A 20,351-nucleotide genomic window follows, 5' to 3' on the forward strand; every position below is an offset into this window, starting at 1 on the left:
TTGCAACAATGAGATGTACAAGTCGTTATGTGGAAAAACAAACTTTACAACTTTGGTTGGGGTGGGGGGAGGAGAATTGGGTGGAGGGTGGGGGAAGGATGGGAAGGGGTGGGAAGGGGAAACAAAGGAGGAGGCTACAATGCTTGATAAGAAATGTACTCATTATCTTGCCCATGCAATTGTAACCCCTCTGTACAGTATTTTCACAATGAAAAAAATGATTGCACAGCTGGACACCAGTGGCTCACGCCTGTAATCCTAGCTACTCAGGAGGCTGAGATCTGAGGATAGCAGTTCAAAGCCAGCCCGGGCAGAAAAGTCCGTGAGACTCTTATCTCCAATAAACCATTAGAATAACTGGAAGTGGTGCTGTGGCTCAAGAGGTAGAGTGCTTGCCTTGAGCTGAAGAGCACAGGGACAACGCCCAGGCCCAGAGTTCAAGCCCCATGACCAACAACAACAACAAAATGATTGCATATAGTATCAAAATTAATGTTACAAATAATTTAAACAGTGAGGAAACATGAATGTACATAATTATGAAGTCAAGATTATGAAATTCATTAAAATTTCTGAGGCTTATTTAATGATAGGACAGTTATGATATCATATGAAATGAAGAAATTGATAGAAATTTTAAAAATACATTCATCAACAAATTTCATTCATAAAATCTAGGAAAAAATGTACCCAGTGCAAAGTGGAATAAAGTTTCTTCTTTGCCTTTTTACTTTTATGGACTTGTTAAAATTTCTATGATGAATGTTCATTATGTTTATCATGAAAATTATTCAAAAAGCAAAGTGAGTATGAACAGTTTCTAAACTTAAAAGAAAAAAAATTTTTTGGTCGGTCGTGGGGCGAACTCTGGGTTTGGGCGCTGTCCCTGCACTCTTCAGCTTAAGGCATGTCTCTACTTGAGCCACAGCGCCACTTCCGGTTTTCTAGTGGTTTATTGGAGATAAGAGTCTCATGGACTTGGGCTGGGAAGTTGGCTCAGTGGTAGAGCGCTTGCCTTTGCATGCCTGAGGCCCTGGGTTTGATTCCTCAGCACCACATAAGCAAAAAGAAAAAAGCCGGAAGTGGCTCTGTGGCTAAAGTGGTAGAGTGCTAACCTTGAGCTGAAGAGCTGAGGGACAGCGCCCAGGCCCAGAGTGCAGGCCCCATGACCAGATCCAAAAAAAAAGAGTCTCATGGACTTTCCTGCCCGGGCTGGCTTTGAACTGCAATCCTCAGATCTCAGCCTCCTGAGTAGCTAGGATTACAGGCGTGAGCCACCGGTGCCCGGCTAAAAGAAAATTCTTAAATGCTCAGGAAAGAAATCATAAACTAACAGTTGAGGGAATTTCATACAAAAGTATACAACATTTTGCCAACTTGGAAAGAAGTCACTATGCTATCTACATTGCTGGTTTACTGCCTTATGCTTCTGTTATTGTTTTTCAAATGATATATTTTAAATTTCAAGGCATATATAACATATATAATCTATTCAAATTTGCCTCTTGGTAGTTAAATTAATTCCTACTTGGTTGTGTTGTTTTACCTACCTAACTGGACGAAGAAAAAAGGTTGGTTTGCTTAAAGCAGGGTAAAGCTAATTTTATTTTTTTGGGGGGGGGGGGTTCCGGTCGTGGGGCCTGAACTCTGGGTCTGGGCGCTGTCCCTCAGCTCTTCAGCTCAAGGCTAGCGCTCTACCACTTGAGCCACAGCGCCACTTCTGGCTTTTTTTCGTTTTGCTTATGTGGTGCTGAGGAATCGAACCCAGGGCCTCAGGCATGCAAGGCAAGTGCTCTACCACTGAGCCACCTCCCCAGCCCCGGGGAAAGCTAATTTTATCCACTAGACAAAGTGTTTCTTCCACACTTCAAAAGTTTCCTAGCCCCTCCATTGTATTGCACCTGACCAATCCCTCATTAGGGAGAAAGAAGCAGAAGCTGAGTCTTGCTGGCTCAAGGACATGGGCAGGCCATCCCTCAGTCCCTCTTTACCCAGCCCCCCCGCAACCCAAGTTGGACTCTCTGCTCAGAGAGTCTTCTGTGCTGTGCCTTGTACATGGGGATTCAGCTTCCCACTCTCATCTTGCCCACCAGGATTTATTCCACTTGTCCACTCCAACATCGGAACCAGTGACATCACTCTAGCTCCTATATTAATGAGCTCATGGACAAATGTCAGATTTCAAACAGTATCAGAAAGCGTTATGGGCCATATAGTTCTGGACTGCTGGTTTCTCTTCTCTCTCAGCCAGAATGGCAGCACAGACAGATCTAAGGTAGCTTCCCACAAGGTGAAAGTGGAAGAAACTTCTGGAACTCTCACCACTGGCACGCCTTTCCCACCACATGCTCTCGACATTGGCATACTCCAGAGGGCCCACTGCACATGGTGTTGAGCGCTCCACCGATGTCACACTGACACCCTGAAAGTCAAGAAACAGCTGTAGTTACCATCCAATCATCTCCCTGCCAGATTGTTCCCCCACTCCCATGAGCATGGAACACCAGGAGACTCAGTGTCCCAGAACTTGCTTTCTTCCCTCTTTTCACATCTTACAACTGGCAGGGGTTCAGAATATATAGGAACCTTCCAACAAAGATGGTCTGTCTCTCTAAAAGTCTGCCTCAAAGTTGTTGGTGCATGAACAGCTAGAATACTGTGATCCCAAAGGAGGAGGTAACAGTAGCATAGAAGCTGAACAAGGCTTAAGAAATCTCACTTTGACTGTCTCTTGAGTAGCTAGGATTTCAGGCATGAGCCACAGGCATCCAGATAAAAATCCTATTCTATGTGTGTGAACACATTCTTATGTTCTCAGAAAGATGGGGAAACTTTGCTACTAATGGTTTACTAGGCTACAAGTTTTTCAAAAATGTTTAATTTTTTTGCCAGTCCTGCAGCTTGACCTCAGGACCTGGGTGCTGTACCTGAACTTCTTTAGCTCAAGGGTAGCATTCTACCACTTGAGCCACAGTACTACTTCTGGTTTTCTGGTGGTTAAGAGTCTCATGGATCTTCCTGCCCAGGCTGGTTTCAAACCACAATCCTCAGATCTCAGTCTTCTGAGTAGCTAGGATTACAGGCATGAGCTATGAGCGCCTAACTTCAGAAAGACTTAAAAAAAAAAATCTCATCATAGGTACACGTTGTTTTATTCCTATAATCGTATAGGAACTTAGAATTCATATGAGTCTCCATGGCCATTGTGATTTGTTGTAACAATTAGTTAAGAAAAGTTTAAGAAAATATGTTTTTAAAAAGAAACAGTACTCTTGTAAATAATATTTACTAAAGAATGTTAGAATGTCAAGAATAGACCTGTGGATCAACACCTCCAGAAATCTCATTGTTTAATCCTATTTCCAAAAATCAGGTTATTCTAAAAATACAAAACATAGCTTTAAAATTACTGGATTTTTTTTAATCGGTCATGGGGCTTGAACTCTGGGCTTGGGCACTGTCCTTGCGCTCTTCAGCTCAAGGCAAGTGCTCTACCGCTTGAGCCACAGCGTCACTTCCGGTTTTCTAGTGGTTTATTGGAAGAGATAAGAGTCTCACAGACTTTCCTGCCCCGACTGGCTTTGAACAGTGATTGTCAGATCTCAGACTCCTGAGTAGCTAGGATTACAGGCATGAGCCACCAGCGCCCAGCTAAAATTACTGGATTTTCTTTTTTAAGTACAGGGGATTGAACCAAGGGCCACCAGTATGCTAGGCAAACATTAAGCCACTTGCCCGTGTTCCCAGCCCTTTTGTTGGTTATATTTTGTTTTTGAGAAAGGGTCTCACTAACTGCTCAGGATAGCCTTAAAACTTGCCACCCTCCTGTTTCTACACCCCAAGTGCTGGGATTCCAAAACTCACCCAGCTTAAAATTACTAAATCTAGATGTTATTTATAACATCAACAGGTGCCCTTCCATCTGAATTATGTTTTTTTTAATATAACTGAACCAACAGTATGCTGGTAAAAAAGGAAGTAAAACACAGCCTCATTTGTAATGAATGACTAATGTCAACTGAACATTTGGCCAAGCCCCCAAAAGAATGTTCCAGTGCCATCCTGAATGTTGGCCTAAAGACAGTGAATAGGAGAAAGCAAGCTCACAGATTTCCCTTTGCTCAGGACTCACTGAACCTATTTACCTTGACATCCAAAGTAATTGCTCTTCTCCAAAGCAAAATACCCATCTTCGCAGGTGTCACACGCATCTCCCGTTACATGGGCCTTGCAGTGACAGTCACCATCTCTCTGTAGAAGAATGAGTGGGCCAGAAGTCAAAACTCGAATGAGGATTGAAAACTGACCCAGGGTATGAGAGGAAGCAGGGGGATCTGAAGAAGATGAGCATGGAACTTCACCGGCCATTGCTGTGGCACCCTAGTGTGACCCTATCCCCTTACCTGCCCACACTCTCCAATTCCACTCAGGGTTCCTGCCTCGTGGCACTGGCAGTCTGTGGAGAGAAGAGAACCACAAACGATGGCTCCCTGGCTTTCAAGACATTACATGCCTGCAACACAGCATGTGCAGCTGGGCTTCCCAGCAGACCTCATCAGCATTACAGCTTGCACAGCTGAAACTGAAAATCAGATTACTGTCTGAGCTTAGGAGACCAGACTAATCAATACAATTCATCCAGAATAATGCTGAGTTTATGGCTGTTCCAACACAAAAGCAAGAACATAGGTTTGTGTGCATGTGTGTTTTAAATGATTCCAATGTCAAGGTCATTTTTGATGAGCTTGCAGGAAAACACAATCTATTGGAAGATGCTCATTTTACTTAGTATCTCTCAAGTGTTTCTGATTATTCCTGATTCAAAATATTCATAAAATTCAAATAAAAGTAAGCCAGAAAGAGGTCACAGAAGTAAGGGAGTAAAAAAGCATTTATCAAGTAGCTGTCTGCACATTCAACAAATACATATGGCAACCCAGACAAGAGTGGGGAAAAACCTTACACAGGATGTCAGAAAAATGAAATCGATTCAACAAATGAAATTGATTCTTTGGGGTTTAATAAATAATTGTTTGTGGGTTTGGTCATTGGGAAAAAGAAAAGTAAGAGGCAGTTACAATATGGGAAGAGATAGAGAAGAGGAAATATTACCTGAGCAACCCCTGGGATTCTCTTTGGCCAGATTCCAATATAAAGGTTTGCAGGTACTGCAAGTAGGACTTTCAACATTAAGTTTGCATTGGCAATAACCCTTTAAATGAAAATCAAATTAACACTGGACACTTGGGAATCAAGATCATTTTCAAACAAGTGCTCTGAGCAAAGGCTTTTCACAGAAAGAAATGTTGGCCAGGAAAAGTCAATTAAATGTACCCAGGAAGAATAAAAGCACTAGGTTGCTTGCAAGATCTTCTGAAGTCATTATTATTATTTATTCATTTACTTGTGACACACTTAATCCATATCTGTGGTTTAAAAGCAACTAGAAACTGTACAGAAAGATTTCAAGACCTTTCTTTTTTGTTGTTGGTGGTGGTGGTGGTGGGTCACTGGGATTGAACTCAAGGCCTGGGCATTGTCCCTGAGCTCTTTTGCTCCAGGCTAGTGCTCTACCACTTTAAGCCACAGCTCCACTTCCATTTTTTGAGTGGTTAATTGGAGATAAGAGTCTCATGGGGACTTTTCTGCCATAGCTAGCTTTGAACTGTGATCTTCAGATCTCAGCTTCCTGGGAATACAGGCATGAGCCACTGGCACCTGGCCTCAAGATCTTTCTTATTTATAATGCTATTACAGCACAGAACTATCAACTGGAAAGGAATAGTATCTGAATATTTAACATGTTAGGTACCAGTGAAAAAGGATGCTTATTGAAATGGAAGATTCACTGCCATCTAGCCCACAGGGAGAACGACAGGACGTCTTTCCCACAGCTCATCCAGGGCATAGACTTGTATCTCCAGGCTGTGGGGCCAAGAGAAAGATCATTTCTAAAGGTCTCAAAAAGTAGTCCCAACTACCAGAGCATATGCTTGGATTGATATAAAAGAAACTGCAATTATTTCAAGCAGAGCTAACTTATTTAATGTGTGTCCTCGGCCTTAACAAGACTCCATAGTCCCAATACACCTCAGAGTAAACTACAATATGAGTTAAACTCCAGGACTCCAGAACAAAAATATTAAATAAACTTCAGAAAATCATATATACACTTTGAAAAAGAACACTGGACTCTTTAAGCAGTTTGGCTTGGCATCTTATTTTCATTTACATTATGTTTTTGGACTTCAGGAAGCTCCTCATGGTTAATCTTTGATAGAGAACAGAGTTGTCACTCTCTTATACAAATCTTGTCCTTACCAAGCTGGAGTCCATGGTCCCTGCTAGGTCACACACACTGCTGGAACCTGTAATGATTTAGAAATGTTTCAAAGATCTTGTTTGATATTTCGTTTTTAGTTTTGCTTTTCTTTTTTTAAAAAAAAAAGTGCACCTCTATTTCTGCACTTCAATAGATGGATGGCAAAGCCTCTGTGTTAATGCCATAGGAAGGCACACTGAATGATTCTTATTAACTCATTTATCATTGAACAGCCCTACTTCCAACCCACCAATCAAATCTCATTCCTAATTGATGAAGGAGGAGATGAGAGCATTGTCAAATGTGGAGTATCTTTAGAATTGACCAAAAGAGGGCAATATTGCACCAGGAGATTTTTTTTTTTTTTTTTTTTTTTTTGTCTGTTCAAAAGAAGTTAGTGTTTGGAGTTCATTTTATAGTTTACAAAGAGTTAGTTATCCTCCCCCTCTTCTTCCCCACCTGTGCTGAAGCTATTTATTTTTGTACAATTTTGTTAGCATCAATAACTTGTACAAGGGTGTTGGTTACATTTTGATATGTCCATCTATCCTTCATCAGACTCAGTCTATCACTCTCCTTCTTTCTTTCTCTCCCCTTACCCAAACCAACCTCAACAAACTTCATTGTTCCAGCTTCATACATGTATCTTAACCATACTCATCCTAGGATACCCCACTGATACCCCCTCCCTGGACTGGACCTGTTTGACATTCTCATCATTAATATTTTTAGTATCTACTCATTGTTCACCACAGTACTTCACACATGCATCAGCGTTCTTTAGTTAGATTGAACATTGTCTATTACTCCCACTTCACTATCCCTCACCCTCTATTATTCAGGAGCTTCCTGTGAGTTTGAGCTTGCTATCTTCATTCCCAGATGTGCTGTATTTCAGTATTGTTTAACCTCTGACATTCCATTTTTCTCCCCCCATTTAATACCCTCAATCCCACAATTACAAACATTATATATTTACAACCTTTGTCCTTCTCAATCTGCCTACTTTGCTTAAGATGATGCTCCATAGTTCTATCCATTTCCCTTCAAAAGACATATTTCATTCTTTCTGGCTAAATAATAATAAAGGGTGTTTATATACCACGTTTTCTTGATCCATTTATCAGTTCTAGGGTATCTCGACTATTTCCATAGGCTAGCTATTGTGATTAGTGCTGTAGTGACCATTAATATGCAAGTGGCTTTACCATATCCTTATTTGTAATCTTTTGGAAAGATGCCCAGGAACTGTATTGTTGGATCACAGGGTAGTTTGTATTCCACCAACAGTGTATTAGGGTTCCTTCTCCCTCACATCTGCACCAGCATCTGTTGTTTGTATTCTTGAGGGTGTTTTTTTGTTGTTGGTACAGGTCCTGGAGCTTGAGCTCAGAGCCTTGCCACTGACCCCAAGCTTTTGTGCTCAAGGCAAGCACTCTACCACTTGAGCCACAGCTCCACTTCCAGCTTTTGGTGTTTAATTGAAAATAAAAGTCTCACAGACTTTCCTTTCCCAGGCTGGCTTTGATCTCAGATCTCAGCCTCCTGAGTAGCTAGGATTACAGGTGTGAGCCATTGTTTGTATCCTTGGCCATTCTAACAGGGGTGAGATCGTATCTCAGCATCATTTTGACTTGTAGTTCCTTTATGGCCAGAGAACGTTTCCTCATGTGTTTATTGGCCATATGTACTTCTTTTGAGAACTGTCTATTCAGTTCATTTGCCTATGAATTAACTGGATTGTAAATTCTTTAAGAGGTGTTTTTCTTTCTCCTGAGCTCTCTGTATATTCTGGTTATTAATCTTTTGTCAGATGTATAACTGGCAAAGATTTTCTTTAATGCTAAAGCTACTTATAAAATCAGTTCACTTTCTTCCCTTCATCTACATAGTGCTGCAATTCTAATCTCTCCTCATTGGCTCAGTGGCTTGCAGTGGCTCAGTATACTCTTGTACAAAACTAGAACTGAAAACAGGTTAGGCAAGCCTGCTCTGAGCCTGGTTTTTATATCATTGAAACAAATTCATAATAGGATCATGTTTTCTTACAAATGGTCCTTCTGCTTTTTGCCTTTTTTTCTTCTTTGCCTCTGTTGGCTTCAGCTTTTCCACAATGTTCCTGACTCTCTCCTTCTGCTCCCATATTTTTCTCTAATGGTTCACACAACCTTCTCATTCTTATTTTCCAACACGGCCATGTCCAACCTTGGGTTCCTTCCAAGATGGCCTATGTGACTGCAGCTCTGGGTTGGTCAAAGTGGTTCTGCCTTTTTCCACTTCTGATGTAAGCACAGACACAGGCCCACACTGGGAGCTCTTGCTTCCCAGGGAGTATCAGATCTTCTCAGGGGCAAGTGGCCCCTCTTACTGCTGTTTCTAACCTCAAGAAAACTTGGTCTCAATGATACTGGTTAGGAAGGCTCTGTGCTGTGGCTCTGTCCTTGTCACTATGGCTCCCAGGGTGGTCAGGAACAGGGAAGGGTTTGAGGAAACCATGTACTCTGGTTGGAAAGTCGGTGTCAGATTTCCACCAACACTTCTTCTCAAACAAAGCAAGATGCCTCTGAAGGGACTACTGTACCGGGGGCTTCTGCTTGTCCTAGAGGCTGCCCACACCACAGGGCTCAGGGAAAATGGTGAGTATCTCATTTCTGATGCTTCTGACATTCTCAATCTGTTCCCACCTCCTCCTTACTCACCCTTTCCAGACTGCATAGATTCATATGCACTCTAGACTCTTCCCTTCATACCTGAGCTGAGAGGTATGATGAGACAAAGTGTCCCAAGAGGCCAGAGGCAGATGGAGGAGGAAGGAGAACACAGACCCTACTCACTCGGTGACATGGGGACCTATTGGAAAGATCCCAGCACTGCCAATATTCATGCTGAAAGCCAGTAAGGAACAGGGGTCAACGAATGCTAGGCAGAATTGAGATGTGAACCGAGACATCCCAATTCAGAGTGCATGCACACTGACATTTTTCTAGAGGTGCAGATAAATCATTTCTGAGTTCTCTTGAGGATGCATATGCTACATATTCACAGTGGACTTGAACTGGGGCAAATGGGGACAAACTAGGGTGGGGGGATTGACAGGCTTCTCTGGAAGGCAGGCTGCAATCACTAGGTGAGGAGCCAGCCCTTCAGCATCCTGCTGGCTTCCCTACCTTGGCAGTGGGGGTAGTCATGGACTCCTGAGAGACACCTGTCGCATCGCTGTCCTGTTATCCCCGGCAGGCATTCACACTGTCCCGTCACTGGGTTGCATGGCACCAGCTGGGATCCATGGGCTGAGCACTGGCAGGCTGGGTAAAAAGAACTGAGTGAGACTCAGGGTATGGGGCACAACAGGGCCAGTCTAGCATCCTGGGTAGTACGCTTAGGGATCAGCCAGAAGGATCCAAATGTCCATTCCAGTTCTGCCTCTTACTACACCTGGAACCTGAACTGAGTTGTTTAACTGATTTAAGTCTGTTTTCCCTCCCTTAAACGGGACTGATAATAGCACTGGCTTGATAATATGGTTGGAGGATGAAATAATACTTGAGATGGAAGATGGGACAGTGTCTTAGTGAGCACTTCAATAAATGCTAGTTTTTTTTTATTGCTGTTGTTAAGTTTGCACTCTGAAATATTGGTGGATGATGGGTGATGGCTTTGGAAATGCCTCTCACTACAATAATGGTCCTTGTAAGAGAGTGATGGGAAGAGCTGATTGGGACATGGCTGTGGGTGAACTCTGACTCTGCTTACATTGAGGATCAGGTAAAACCATCCCAGTCCAAGTCAGCCTCTAACGATCCCCCTGGCTTTCTCTGTCCTCTTGTATACATTCTGTCAAGGTGTAGCCTGGTTGAATAATGATGGACAATGTTATATATGCAACGTTTGGAATAGGTAGGAAAGGGTATCCAATATTCTTTGTCCCAACACAAGTCTTTACCATCATCTTTGCCTAAGTGAGTGAATAAATAGGAGAGATGAAAAGCAGAGACTCCATCTACTCTACTCCTTTCTTGGCTCCCTTCCTATGTCTCTTTGCAGCTAAAATTCAGAGCCAAAGTTGTTCAGTGTCACCCCCATTTTCACTGAGTGGACTCTCATCCTGAGGAGTGAAAATAACCTAACTTTTTCAGCCCAGGGTCTCACATCTTAGTCAGAAATGGAAGGCATGAAAGAGATTAATGGTAAAGAGATTAAATGGTAAAGTTCAGAAACAAAGTAGTATTTCCAAAGGCACCAACTTAGACGATAGCAAAAGGTTTCAACCTCTGTGGTCAAACATCTCCTGATCCAAACCCACCACATGTGCCATTTAACAGTCATGCAATTGTGAGCAAGTGACTCAGTTTCTAAGCCTCAGTTTGTTCTATAAATTGGAGCTGATACAGTGCCTGTCTTGTGAGGTCATTACAGGATCAAGAGCAATGAGGGATGGAAAACACTAAGTGGGCCAGGCATGGTAGTGGAGCCCATCTGTACTCCCAGAGTGCAGAAGTAGGAGGATCATACTCTGAAGCTCCTTGAGGCAAAAGTGTGAGACTATCTGAAGAATAAAGCAAAGCAAAAAGAGCTGGGGATATGGCTGAAGTAGTAGAACACCTGCCTAGCAAGCACAAAGCCCTGGGTTCAAACTCTGGATTGGAAAATAAAAAAGAAAGTGCTGAGTACAATGGTGGGTGTGGAGGAAGTACTCATTGTTTGCTCTTAATAGCAATATTTTCTAATTATCCAATTCTCAGTGCTTGGGGAGATGTTCCTTTCACTATTATACACTGAACTAACAGGAATCAGTAAAGTAGTATGTCTCATTTCCAAATTTATATTCAGTAGACAATACTCAGCAAAAATACATGATCACTAGGCCCTGTGATTAAAGGAAATGGAAAACTATAATAGCCTCACTCAGGAATGAATACTGATGGTCTAGGCCTTTTAGGAATGAAGATTTGGGTCACTCCACCAGGTAAAGAACCACAATTAGCTGAGTTGCTTATTGAGAGTAAACAGAATAGAGTATATGGGTAAAAGAAGATTCTATCCAGGTGCTGGTGTGTCACGCCTGTTATCCTAGCTACACAGGAGGCTGAAATCTGAGGATCACAGTTCAAAGCCAGCCAAAGCAGGAAAGTCCCTGAGACCCTTGTCTCCAATTAACCAGAAAACCAGAAGTGGAGCTATGACTCCAAGTAACTCAATGTGCTAGCTTTGAGCAAAAGAGCTCAGGGACAGCAGCCAGGCCCTGAGTTCAAGCCCCATGACCAAAAAAAAAAAAAAATCCAGCTATGACCCACTGACATAATAATGACATCTTATCTTGTTATGAGTGTGATTAGTGTGTATGTGTGTGTATGTGTGCATGTGTGTGTATATCTATATGTATGTGAAACAAAAACTTTTGTTTCCTTCCCTCTCTCATCCTCTTATACAACATAAGATGTACAGACTTTATGCCATTGTGTTTACCTTACAGGATAGCAAAGAATTAACATCACCCAAGGATGTCTGGATCATCTTCCGGAGAAAAGGAGTATGCTTTCAGTTGTATTCAAGATAAGTATATAATGCTAGGCAGAATTATAGCCTTGTTATACTTTCTATTCTGAGGTTACAAATGGTTGAGGAGGTACACTTAGACGTCAGGTTGACAGGAAGTAAACTGTGTTGGTTGATATGGTGTGGGGAGGTTATTAAGAAACTATTTGAGGTGAGGTTAACATTTAAATGAGCAATCTTTTGAGTAAAGCAAATTACCCTTTATCCTGGGGGTGCCATCCAATTTATTGAAATACTTAAAAGGACTAAAAAAAGAGACCTTCTGCCTCCAAGAGTCAGCTCTGCCTCCAAGAGTCAGCTCTTCTCCAGCTTTCGAGACCAAGCTCTGTAGTTTTAGATCTTTCTAGACTCACAAATGCCTGAGCCAGTTCCTTAAAATAAAGCTCTACATATATGCGCATGCCCTATTGGATCTACTCTGGAGAAGCCTGGCTAATCCAAGCTCTTCCTGCTATTTCTGCCATAAAGAAAAGGGAAAGCAGACAAAACAACATTCATGTGGGCAGTTGCCTACAGCACAGCACTGCAGCTAGACAGCATCATGTGGGTGGCACAGACACTGGTCCTTAGGGTCCCAGGGGTTGTCCAGGGAGCCCCAGGAGATGTGGTGACACTATGGAGATGAAAATGAAGGCTGGATCTTAAAAGCATGAACATTGTTTTACAATGGCCAGTTACTCAATCCAACCATCCATGAAAGCTGCCAAATCCCAAACCCAAACCCCAACTTGGCAATCTTTTTCTCACTCTTGGAAATACTAGAAGGCTTTCGAAATAGTTTCATTATGTTCTTTGCTTGGTCCAGCTCCTTTGCTGTTTCTGAAGTTCTTTACTTTGTCCTTTGTACTCCTCATTGTGCCTAAGACACTCTGACACAGAGGAGCTTTAAAAATAATATAGGCTGAGTATTCCTTATCTGATATTTCATATTTGGATTTTTTCAGATTTTATAATATCTGCAGACATATCATGAGATAGCTTAGGGAGGGGACCTAAGTCTAAACATGAAATTCATCTATGTCTCATAAACATGTCTATCTATCACTGGAAGGTAATTTTATGCAATACATTTAGCACACATGTGCTTTGCCTATGACCAGTCACATACGGCTAGATGTATCATTTTCTACTTGTGGCATCATTATGTCACACTCAAAGACTGTCAGATCTTGGAGTATTCTGGAGTGTGTATTTTCAGATTAGGGATGTTCAACCTCTAATAGCAAAGGTCAAGGGGAAAGGGAACTTGTCTGCCATGTTCCCCAAGGTCTAGCATCAAGCATAGTCCTCGTCTAAAGAGCATGCTACATAGCTCATCATTATTCAAGGAGAGTACAAACCACTCTTGAAATCCTCCTTAAGTCCTCATCTGAACAGTCTTGCTATGTGTTATCTTATTGAATGTTGTCATGGGACAGGTATTACTATGAGTAATGCCATCCTCTTCACCTTCAGTGATAAACTCAAGGAGTGACACAATAGTACATGCACATCTTGTGAATTAAGAGTTTCATAGAACTCCATATTGTTTAAGGGGTGTTTTGATTGCCTATGGGCTTTGGAGCTTTTCTTCTGGCAAGAAAACAGGCTGGCAGCTCATAGTTAAAGCAATAAAGCCAACAGACAAGCCCACAATACACACTAAAATCCACTTCTCAAGACCTGGAAACTGGGTAAATTAAATCTACAGAAATCCTATGCCTTTCCATCCGGCTTGGAAAAAATTATATTAAGTGAAGTAAGCCAAGACCAAAGAAACATAGGTCCCATGGTTTCCCTTATTTGCAATATCTAGTATATGTCTGAGTCAAGCAGAAAAGGTCAGATAAGGTGATGTTAGGGAAAGGAATATATTCAAATGTTTTTTTTTTTCTTTCACGCGATTGTTTCTAATGCATTTATAAGATTATTTCCTTGTTGCTTTGTATGTCCCTCCCCCACAGTATAACCCCTGCTTTCACTGTATTTGATGTCGGTATAATTTGTGGAGGGGAAGGGGAAAAACAAGTCGTTTAAATAAGGATACAGGTGGACCCATTGCAACAATGAGAAGTACAAGTTGTTATGTCGAAAACGAACTTCACAACTTTGGTGGGGGGGGGGGGGCGGGAAGGATTGGGTGGGGGAGGGAGGATAGGAAGGGATGGGAAGGGGAAACAAAGGAGGAGGCTACAATGCTTGATAAGAAATGTACTTATTATCTTGCCCATGTAATTGTAACCCCTCTGTATAGTATTTTCACAATAAAAAATAAATAAAAATTTTAAAAAAAGAAATCCTATGCCTTTCCATCCAACCACCTCAGCATTCTCTTAGACAAAAGCTGAAGGAACAGCTCAAGACTAAATTTGGCTTTAGACTGTTCCCCTACTCCCACCCACACTGTAATTCTTGTTTATGCCCCCTTAGATGCTGACAGCCTTCCTTGGCAATATTTTCCACTAATGGGGTATCCTTGTCCTCATCCCTCAGATAGTCTGCCTAACTTTGAGAATAAGCTGACAGAGAAGAGGAGGCTAGCCCCTCACTGGGAAAGTATTTTGGAAGCTATCCAAGGAAAGATTACAGTACCTCTACGGGTCACCGAGGCCGGGGCTTAGAAGCACCTGAACTTCTGTATGTCTTCAGTTCACAATCATGGAGACTATGGATTCCATACTCCCACCCCATATTCTCTCTGTTCTAAGGACTGTGTAGTTGATGCCTAAAAAGTTGAACCACAAAATGAAGAGAACAGAAGAGATGAGGGAAAGAGAAAGGGAGTCCACTGCCAGTGGCTCAGGCCTAAAATCCTAACTACTCAGGAGGTTGAGATCTAAGAATGATGATTGACAGCCAGCCCAGGCAGACAAATACTTTTATTTGCAATTAACCAGCAAAAAGCAAGAAGTGATGGTATGGCTCAAGTGGTAGAGTACCAGCTGTGAGTAAAAAAGTCAAGTAAGAGTATAACACCCTGAGTTCAAGACTTAGTAGTGCAGAGAGAGAGAGAGAGAGAGAGAGAAAGAGAGAGAGAGACAGAGAGAGACAGAGAGAGAGGAAGAAGAAGAACAGAGAAAAGTAGAAGACAGGAATAAGAAACAGAGAGGAAGAAAAGGAAAGAGTAAACCTTTCCACTCAACAAAGTTAACCAAGGGAACTTCAACCAAGGGTTGAATCAAACACAAACATACGTTTCATAAGTGTACAGTTTCCCGGTCTCAAAAATTATAGGGTGCATGAGTGAACCAAAGTCAAAACAAGAAGAATACAGCATTGTACTTAGAAAAGTATGATGACAATTAATTTAATATAAACCATCAATCCATGTCTGCAGTTGGTAAGAGCGGATTAGAAATGCTTTAAAGTCCCATTAAAGAAGACTTTGAAGGTCTTTAAGCAATAAAGAATAAAGGTTTAGAAACAGTGTTTGGCCAGAATGCGCTGGGCTAATATATTACATAGCATTATAGGCCATTGATTTGATTCTAAAATCCAATGGATTAATAATCTACTCTCTTTAACACACACACACACACACACACACACACACACACACACACACACACACACACACGAAAGCTGTCAAAAACAAAAGGTGAACACACAAAAGAATGAATAAAAAGAAAGTAATAAAAATAAAAGAGAGAACATTTTGTCATTTCAAATTCTTTCCAGAATGGGTTCAAATCTAAATGAACAAACTACAAAATAGAATTTGCCACCATCTCACAAATAAGGTGATGGCATGCTGCCTCTGGCTGCTCTGCTATTTGGCTTACATCAGAGCTAGCATCCCGTCTAAACATGGCTATTCGCCAAGACCTTCATTATTTTCTTCAACACTCTACTACATGCAAAAATTAAAAAGTCTCTACTACATGCAAAATAAAAGGGGTGGGGGTTAGGGGTGAGAGGTCATGCCTTTAGTCCCAGCTATGTGAAGAACAAAGCAGAAAGGAGTGGTGATGTGTGGCTCAAGTGAATACTGCACTTACCTACCAAGTACAAGACCCTGAGTTCAAAACCCCAGTGCCACCAAAATAAAAACACAAGAAGAGGCAGTCGATTGCATCAGGCAAAGCCGCAGAGTACTTTATTTTCATGACCTCTTCTTCTCCCTGCATGAAACCACTGTGCCACCACAGTGATACAGTGGTCCTCTCTAAACATGGGCATGGGGAAGGGGGAGGTGATGGCTGTTTTCCATTTACCCTCCTCATTGTGGAGCAGAAGGAAGAGAAGGACTATGAGTCAGCTGGGAGGGCAGTATTGAGACCTCATTCTACCAGGCCCAGATTAGAAATTCTGCCCATTTACATGGGGGGAAAGATCTGGTTCTGTCTGCTGGGCCTATCTGAGTAGCGCTTCCATGCAGAAGTACAGAGCAGCAGCCTGTGGCTCCAAGACTAGAACAATAGCCTCAAACTGGGATCCTGGCAAAAAGAGGCCCCCGGGTTCCTGGCCATACCTGCCCTGGGTAGAGTTACCTACAAAAGTGGGGAGTGGGTGGGAAATGCTTGGTGGGTGGATTGTGGCTCTGTGTCAAAGGTTCTTACATGTTTTGATTTAGCTTTTCTTCAGTATGTTTCTCATTTGTTGTACTGACTTGAGATAATTTACTAAAACCAAATGATTCCAAAAAACATTTTCGCTGGTTAACTTTTTGTTTTGCTGGCAAAAGTGACCTGCTGAGCTCTGAACTCTTACCATTTTGGTATTGCATCTTCCTTCTGCTTACTCTTGAATACAATCCTGCTCTTTTTTTTTTTAACCTGTCCTATAATGAATTTGTTCCAGTAGCAATGTGGGCAAAAAAAAAAGCCCTTAAAATCTGCCTCTTCTTTCATACACACACGTACTTTGGCCATCTTGCCCTGTTATTTCCTTTGGAGGAAATCTGTCTTGGAAACTGGTTATGTACTTTGCCCACTTACCTTGGCAAATGGGGAATGAGTAGAAGCCAGAGCGGCAGTGGTCACAGCGGGGGCCCTCAACCCCAGAGCGGCACAGGCACCTTCCATGGTCATCACAAATTTCAGGAAGAACACCTTCCAAGTTACAGTCACATCCTGGGAAGGATCAGAGGGGTTCAGTTCCTCAGTTAGTGTTGCTCTTCCGATATGGGAACCCCAAAGGCTACATCTTAAAGTGCAATAGTAAAGATTCCAGAAGACCAGAGACAATGTAAACATCTAGGGATGGGCAGTTGTTTGGCCAAGTAATGGCTTACTATCTTTCAACATTGATACTTACAGAAAATGGTTTTATTTCCACCTTCCAAATTAAACACATGTACAGCAGAATTTAGATCTGATTATTGGAACTTACTAGATATCTGATCTAACAGCAATCTTGAGTTAAACATCCACCTTCCACTTTTTAGACAAAAAGAAGCTACTGTGAATTTAGCCCTATTAGGTGCCAGGTATGGCTTTAAGGGCTTTCCTCCTGGAAACCCTGAATCTCACTTAATCCTTGTCTAAATCATCCAAGATCAAGGTCTTTCCAGCCTTTGCTCAGGCTGTTTGCTCAGCCTGCTTCTCCACACAGTGGGTCTTTCCCATCCTTCAAGTGTCAGTTCACACATCTACTCTTTAGCAGGTCTCCCTAACGTGGCTTAATACACAGGCTCCTTCCCCTCATCTCATTCTCTGGCTCTATTTGTCTTTCAGGACATTTAGATTTTTTTTAAAAAAATCATTAATTGGCCTGTGACTTGCTGTGACCAATGGACTCAAGTAGAACCCGTAACTTTGGAGCCCAGGTAGCCATAGTCTTTGTTGTTTCTACTCTCACTCACCCTCCAGGACAAGAGGCCTTGTGGAAAGAGATCAGAACCTCCTGAAATTTCTCTCTTTCTCCCTCAAGATTCTGCAGCAGCAGAATCACCAAGATGCTTTCAAGAATTGTAGGAAATTAGCCTTTTGGGGTTTGAGTCACTACATGTGGGGTGATTGACTACACAGAAAAAGAGGAGTAAAATCCCAGCAGGCTGAACTCTTAGTGAGCACTAACTATAAGATTCTAATACCATTACATTTAAGTAAGTAAATAATAAATAGTTCCCTTGAAAAGAAGGTCTTGGGGCTGGGAAGGTGGCTCAGTGGGAGAGTGCTTGCCTTGCATGCTCGAGGCCCTGGGTTCGATTCCTCAGCACCACATAAGCAAAAAGAAAAAAGTTGGAAGTGGCGCTGTGGCTCAAGTGGTAGAGCGCTAGCCTTGAGCTGAAGAGCTGAGGGACAGCGCCCAGGCCCAGAGTTCAGGCCCCATGACCGGACCCCCCCCCCAAAAAAAAGAGGGTCTTGACTTCATTATTAATATATGGATAATAAAGTCAAGAAAGAAAAAGTCTACCCTAGAAGATAGGGATACTACTTTTTTTTTTTTTTTAAGAAAAAGGATATTCAAAAAGGGCAATTAGTTCCCAAGGTCCCAAAACTTAGAAGGCAGAGTCAAGATGTGAATGCTGGTCTGCCAGGAAGGTGAACTCATAACTGTTTCTAAAGCAACCTTCATTCTATGTCCTAAATTAGGAAGTTGTACATATCAATCTTATATAGAAACCATCTGCATTTCTAACATCTAAATCACTCCCTAGGGAAGGTCCAGAGAGGATCAAAGATTCAACTGGGCTCACCTTATGTATTAAGAGTGGGTATCCTCATGCATTTGGAAAAGATTTTCTATGAGGGTCAAAAATATAGATTAACTTGAAGGGTTGGGTGGGATGGAGGAGAAATGATTGAAGGGGATATTGATCCAGATGCACTGCATGCATAAACTGACATGTTAAATCGAAATCCCTTTGTACACCTACTTGAAGATAATAAAAGTAGGATTACAAAAATAACATAAAAAATAGGCATCCTTATGCGGGGCATGACTCTGCACAACCACAGTGGTTGATATCTTGAATGTCCACTTTACAAAGACCTGTGTATTAAAAGCTTGATCCCCAGCCTGAGGCACTCTTGGGAGATGAAATCTTTAGGACATGGGATATAGCGGGAGGGAATTTATTTTGGTCATTGAGATTATGTCCTGGATGGAGATAATGGGAGCCCAGCATCTTCTCTCTTTGTTTTCTTATCTCCACCACAGACCCAAAGAGAGGCAGCCAGCCAAGCCACCCTGGACTGAAACCTCTTAGCCAAAATGACAGTAGAAAATTGGCTGCCAGGGAGTTTCTGAGTGTGCTAGTGAGCTAGTGAGCTCATCCAAGTTGCATTCAGTTTCCTTAATCATGCAGCGCTATTGCAACAAAGTAAAACAGGCAATGATGGAAAGCCCCTGCCATGCTCCAAGAAGCAGGACCTGAACTGGAACTTGGTGCTGTATATACAGGAAGTGGCAAAGGAAAATGGAATATTTTCACTGACACTAGATCAAAAGGGAGATTGACTTACCTTGTATATCACCAGCTACTGGATCTTCTGGACTTGGGTTGTAAGTAGGAAAAATAGGAATTCCTATTTAAAAACACACAGAGAGATTCAATCAAAAAGTATATAAAAATAAAATATTAAGTTGCACTAAATAGGGAAGCCCTCTCTCATTCTGTAAAAGATAATATGTAGAGACTAAGGAAAGGCAATGTTGCTCTATTCCTAATGTGTTTGGTAATTGAGACCAGGCTGATTGGACAGGCTGATTTGTAGGTTAATGAACAGAAATGGATGGCTTAAGGTCACAGTAACTTAGCCTTTCACGGAGACTAGGCCTATTAAGGTTGCCATTTTTAAAAAGCAACTTTGTTTTTTTGTTTTTTTCATAATTGATATTAGCTTATAAACATAGTTTTATTTAGTTTTTATTCCTCCTGTTTATGCCATAAAAATTATTCAGGCTTGTTTTTCTCCCTTTTAATTTCTACTCAAAAGACCAGGGAAATTTATGCTCAGGTCCTATCCTATTACCACAATCCTAAAGTGATCAAGTCCTGATGTGGTAGTGTTGTATTTGGGTCTCAAACATAGGTTTCTGTAAATATCATCCACAATTTCCGCAGTGAAAGAGGGTGTTATTTTAATAATTATCCGGGGACTGCAGTAGTCAATTAAAGCACTCAGCCCATTCATATAAGTCCTGTCCCCACCATTGGCTACTATGACAGATCAACAGCAGTCTCAATAGGAAACATAATGTAATAACAGAGAGGGGGCTCTTCTTTAGTATTTCTTCATTTTAATGCTGAAGTACAGTTTTTACACCATTGCAAAACAAACAGAAGCAATAGTTCTGTCACAGTTTATAAAACATTTCAGATTCTCTTGCTTTGTGACCTATCAACTTTTGAGCAGACATTTATCTTTGCTTATCAAGAGGCTGAGATGTTCACTTAGATCATTCCTGGGGATAGAGGTAGAGACAGTGACAACCTGGCCTATTATGTAGCAAGAAAAACAAAATGTGTCTCTATATTTGGGAGCAAATTATATTATATGTATATGCTAATATCTGGAAACTCATGATATTTCTTCTAGGTTTCTTA

The 20,351-nt window shown here is 41.7% G+C and overlaps 1 protein-coding gene across 2 annotated transcripts in view; it reads right to left on the minus strand.

Annotated features, from left to right (window-relative positions):
• The window catches only part of Lama3 (laminin subunit alpha 3), a 221,658-nt gene that overhangs the window by 127,018 nt on the left and 74,289 nt on the right, over positions 1-20,351 (minus strand). The window contains exons 11-18 of one of the 2 annotated variants that reach the window (XM_070029433.1): positions 19,267-19,329; positions 16,795-16,929; positions 9,490-9,627; positions 6,322-6,368; positions 5,113-5,212; positions 4,404-4,456; positions 4,146-4,251; positions 2,323-2,422 (exon numbers count right to left, since the gene is read on the minus strand). In XM_070029433.1, coding sequence (XP_069885534.1) covers positions 2,323-2,422; positions 4,146-4,251; positions 4,404-4,456; positions 5,113-5,212; positions 6,322-6,368; positions 9,490-9,627; positions 16,795-16,929; positions 19,267-19,329 — 742 coding nt within the window. The remainder of the gene's footprint in view (positions 1-2,322; positions 2,423-4,145; positions 4,252-4,403; positions 4,457-5,112; positions 5,213-6,321; positions 6,369-9,489; positions 9,628-16,794; positions 16,930-19,266; positions 19,330-20,351) is intronic. The other variant, XM_070029434.1, reaches the window with a different exon arrangement.

The sequence above is a fragment of the Dipodomys merriami genome, unplaced genomic scaffold (assembly GCF_024711535.1).
Source record: "Dipodomys merriami isolate MVZ:Mamm:240054 unplaced genomic scaffold, mDipMer1.0.p SCAF_2, whole genome shotgun sequence".
NCBI lineage: Eukaryota > Metazoa > Chordata > Mammalia > Rodentia > Heteromyidae > Dipodomys > Dipodomys merriami.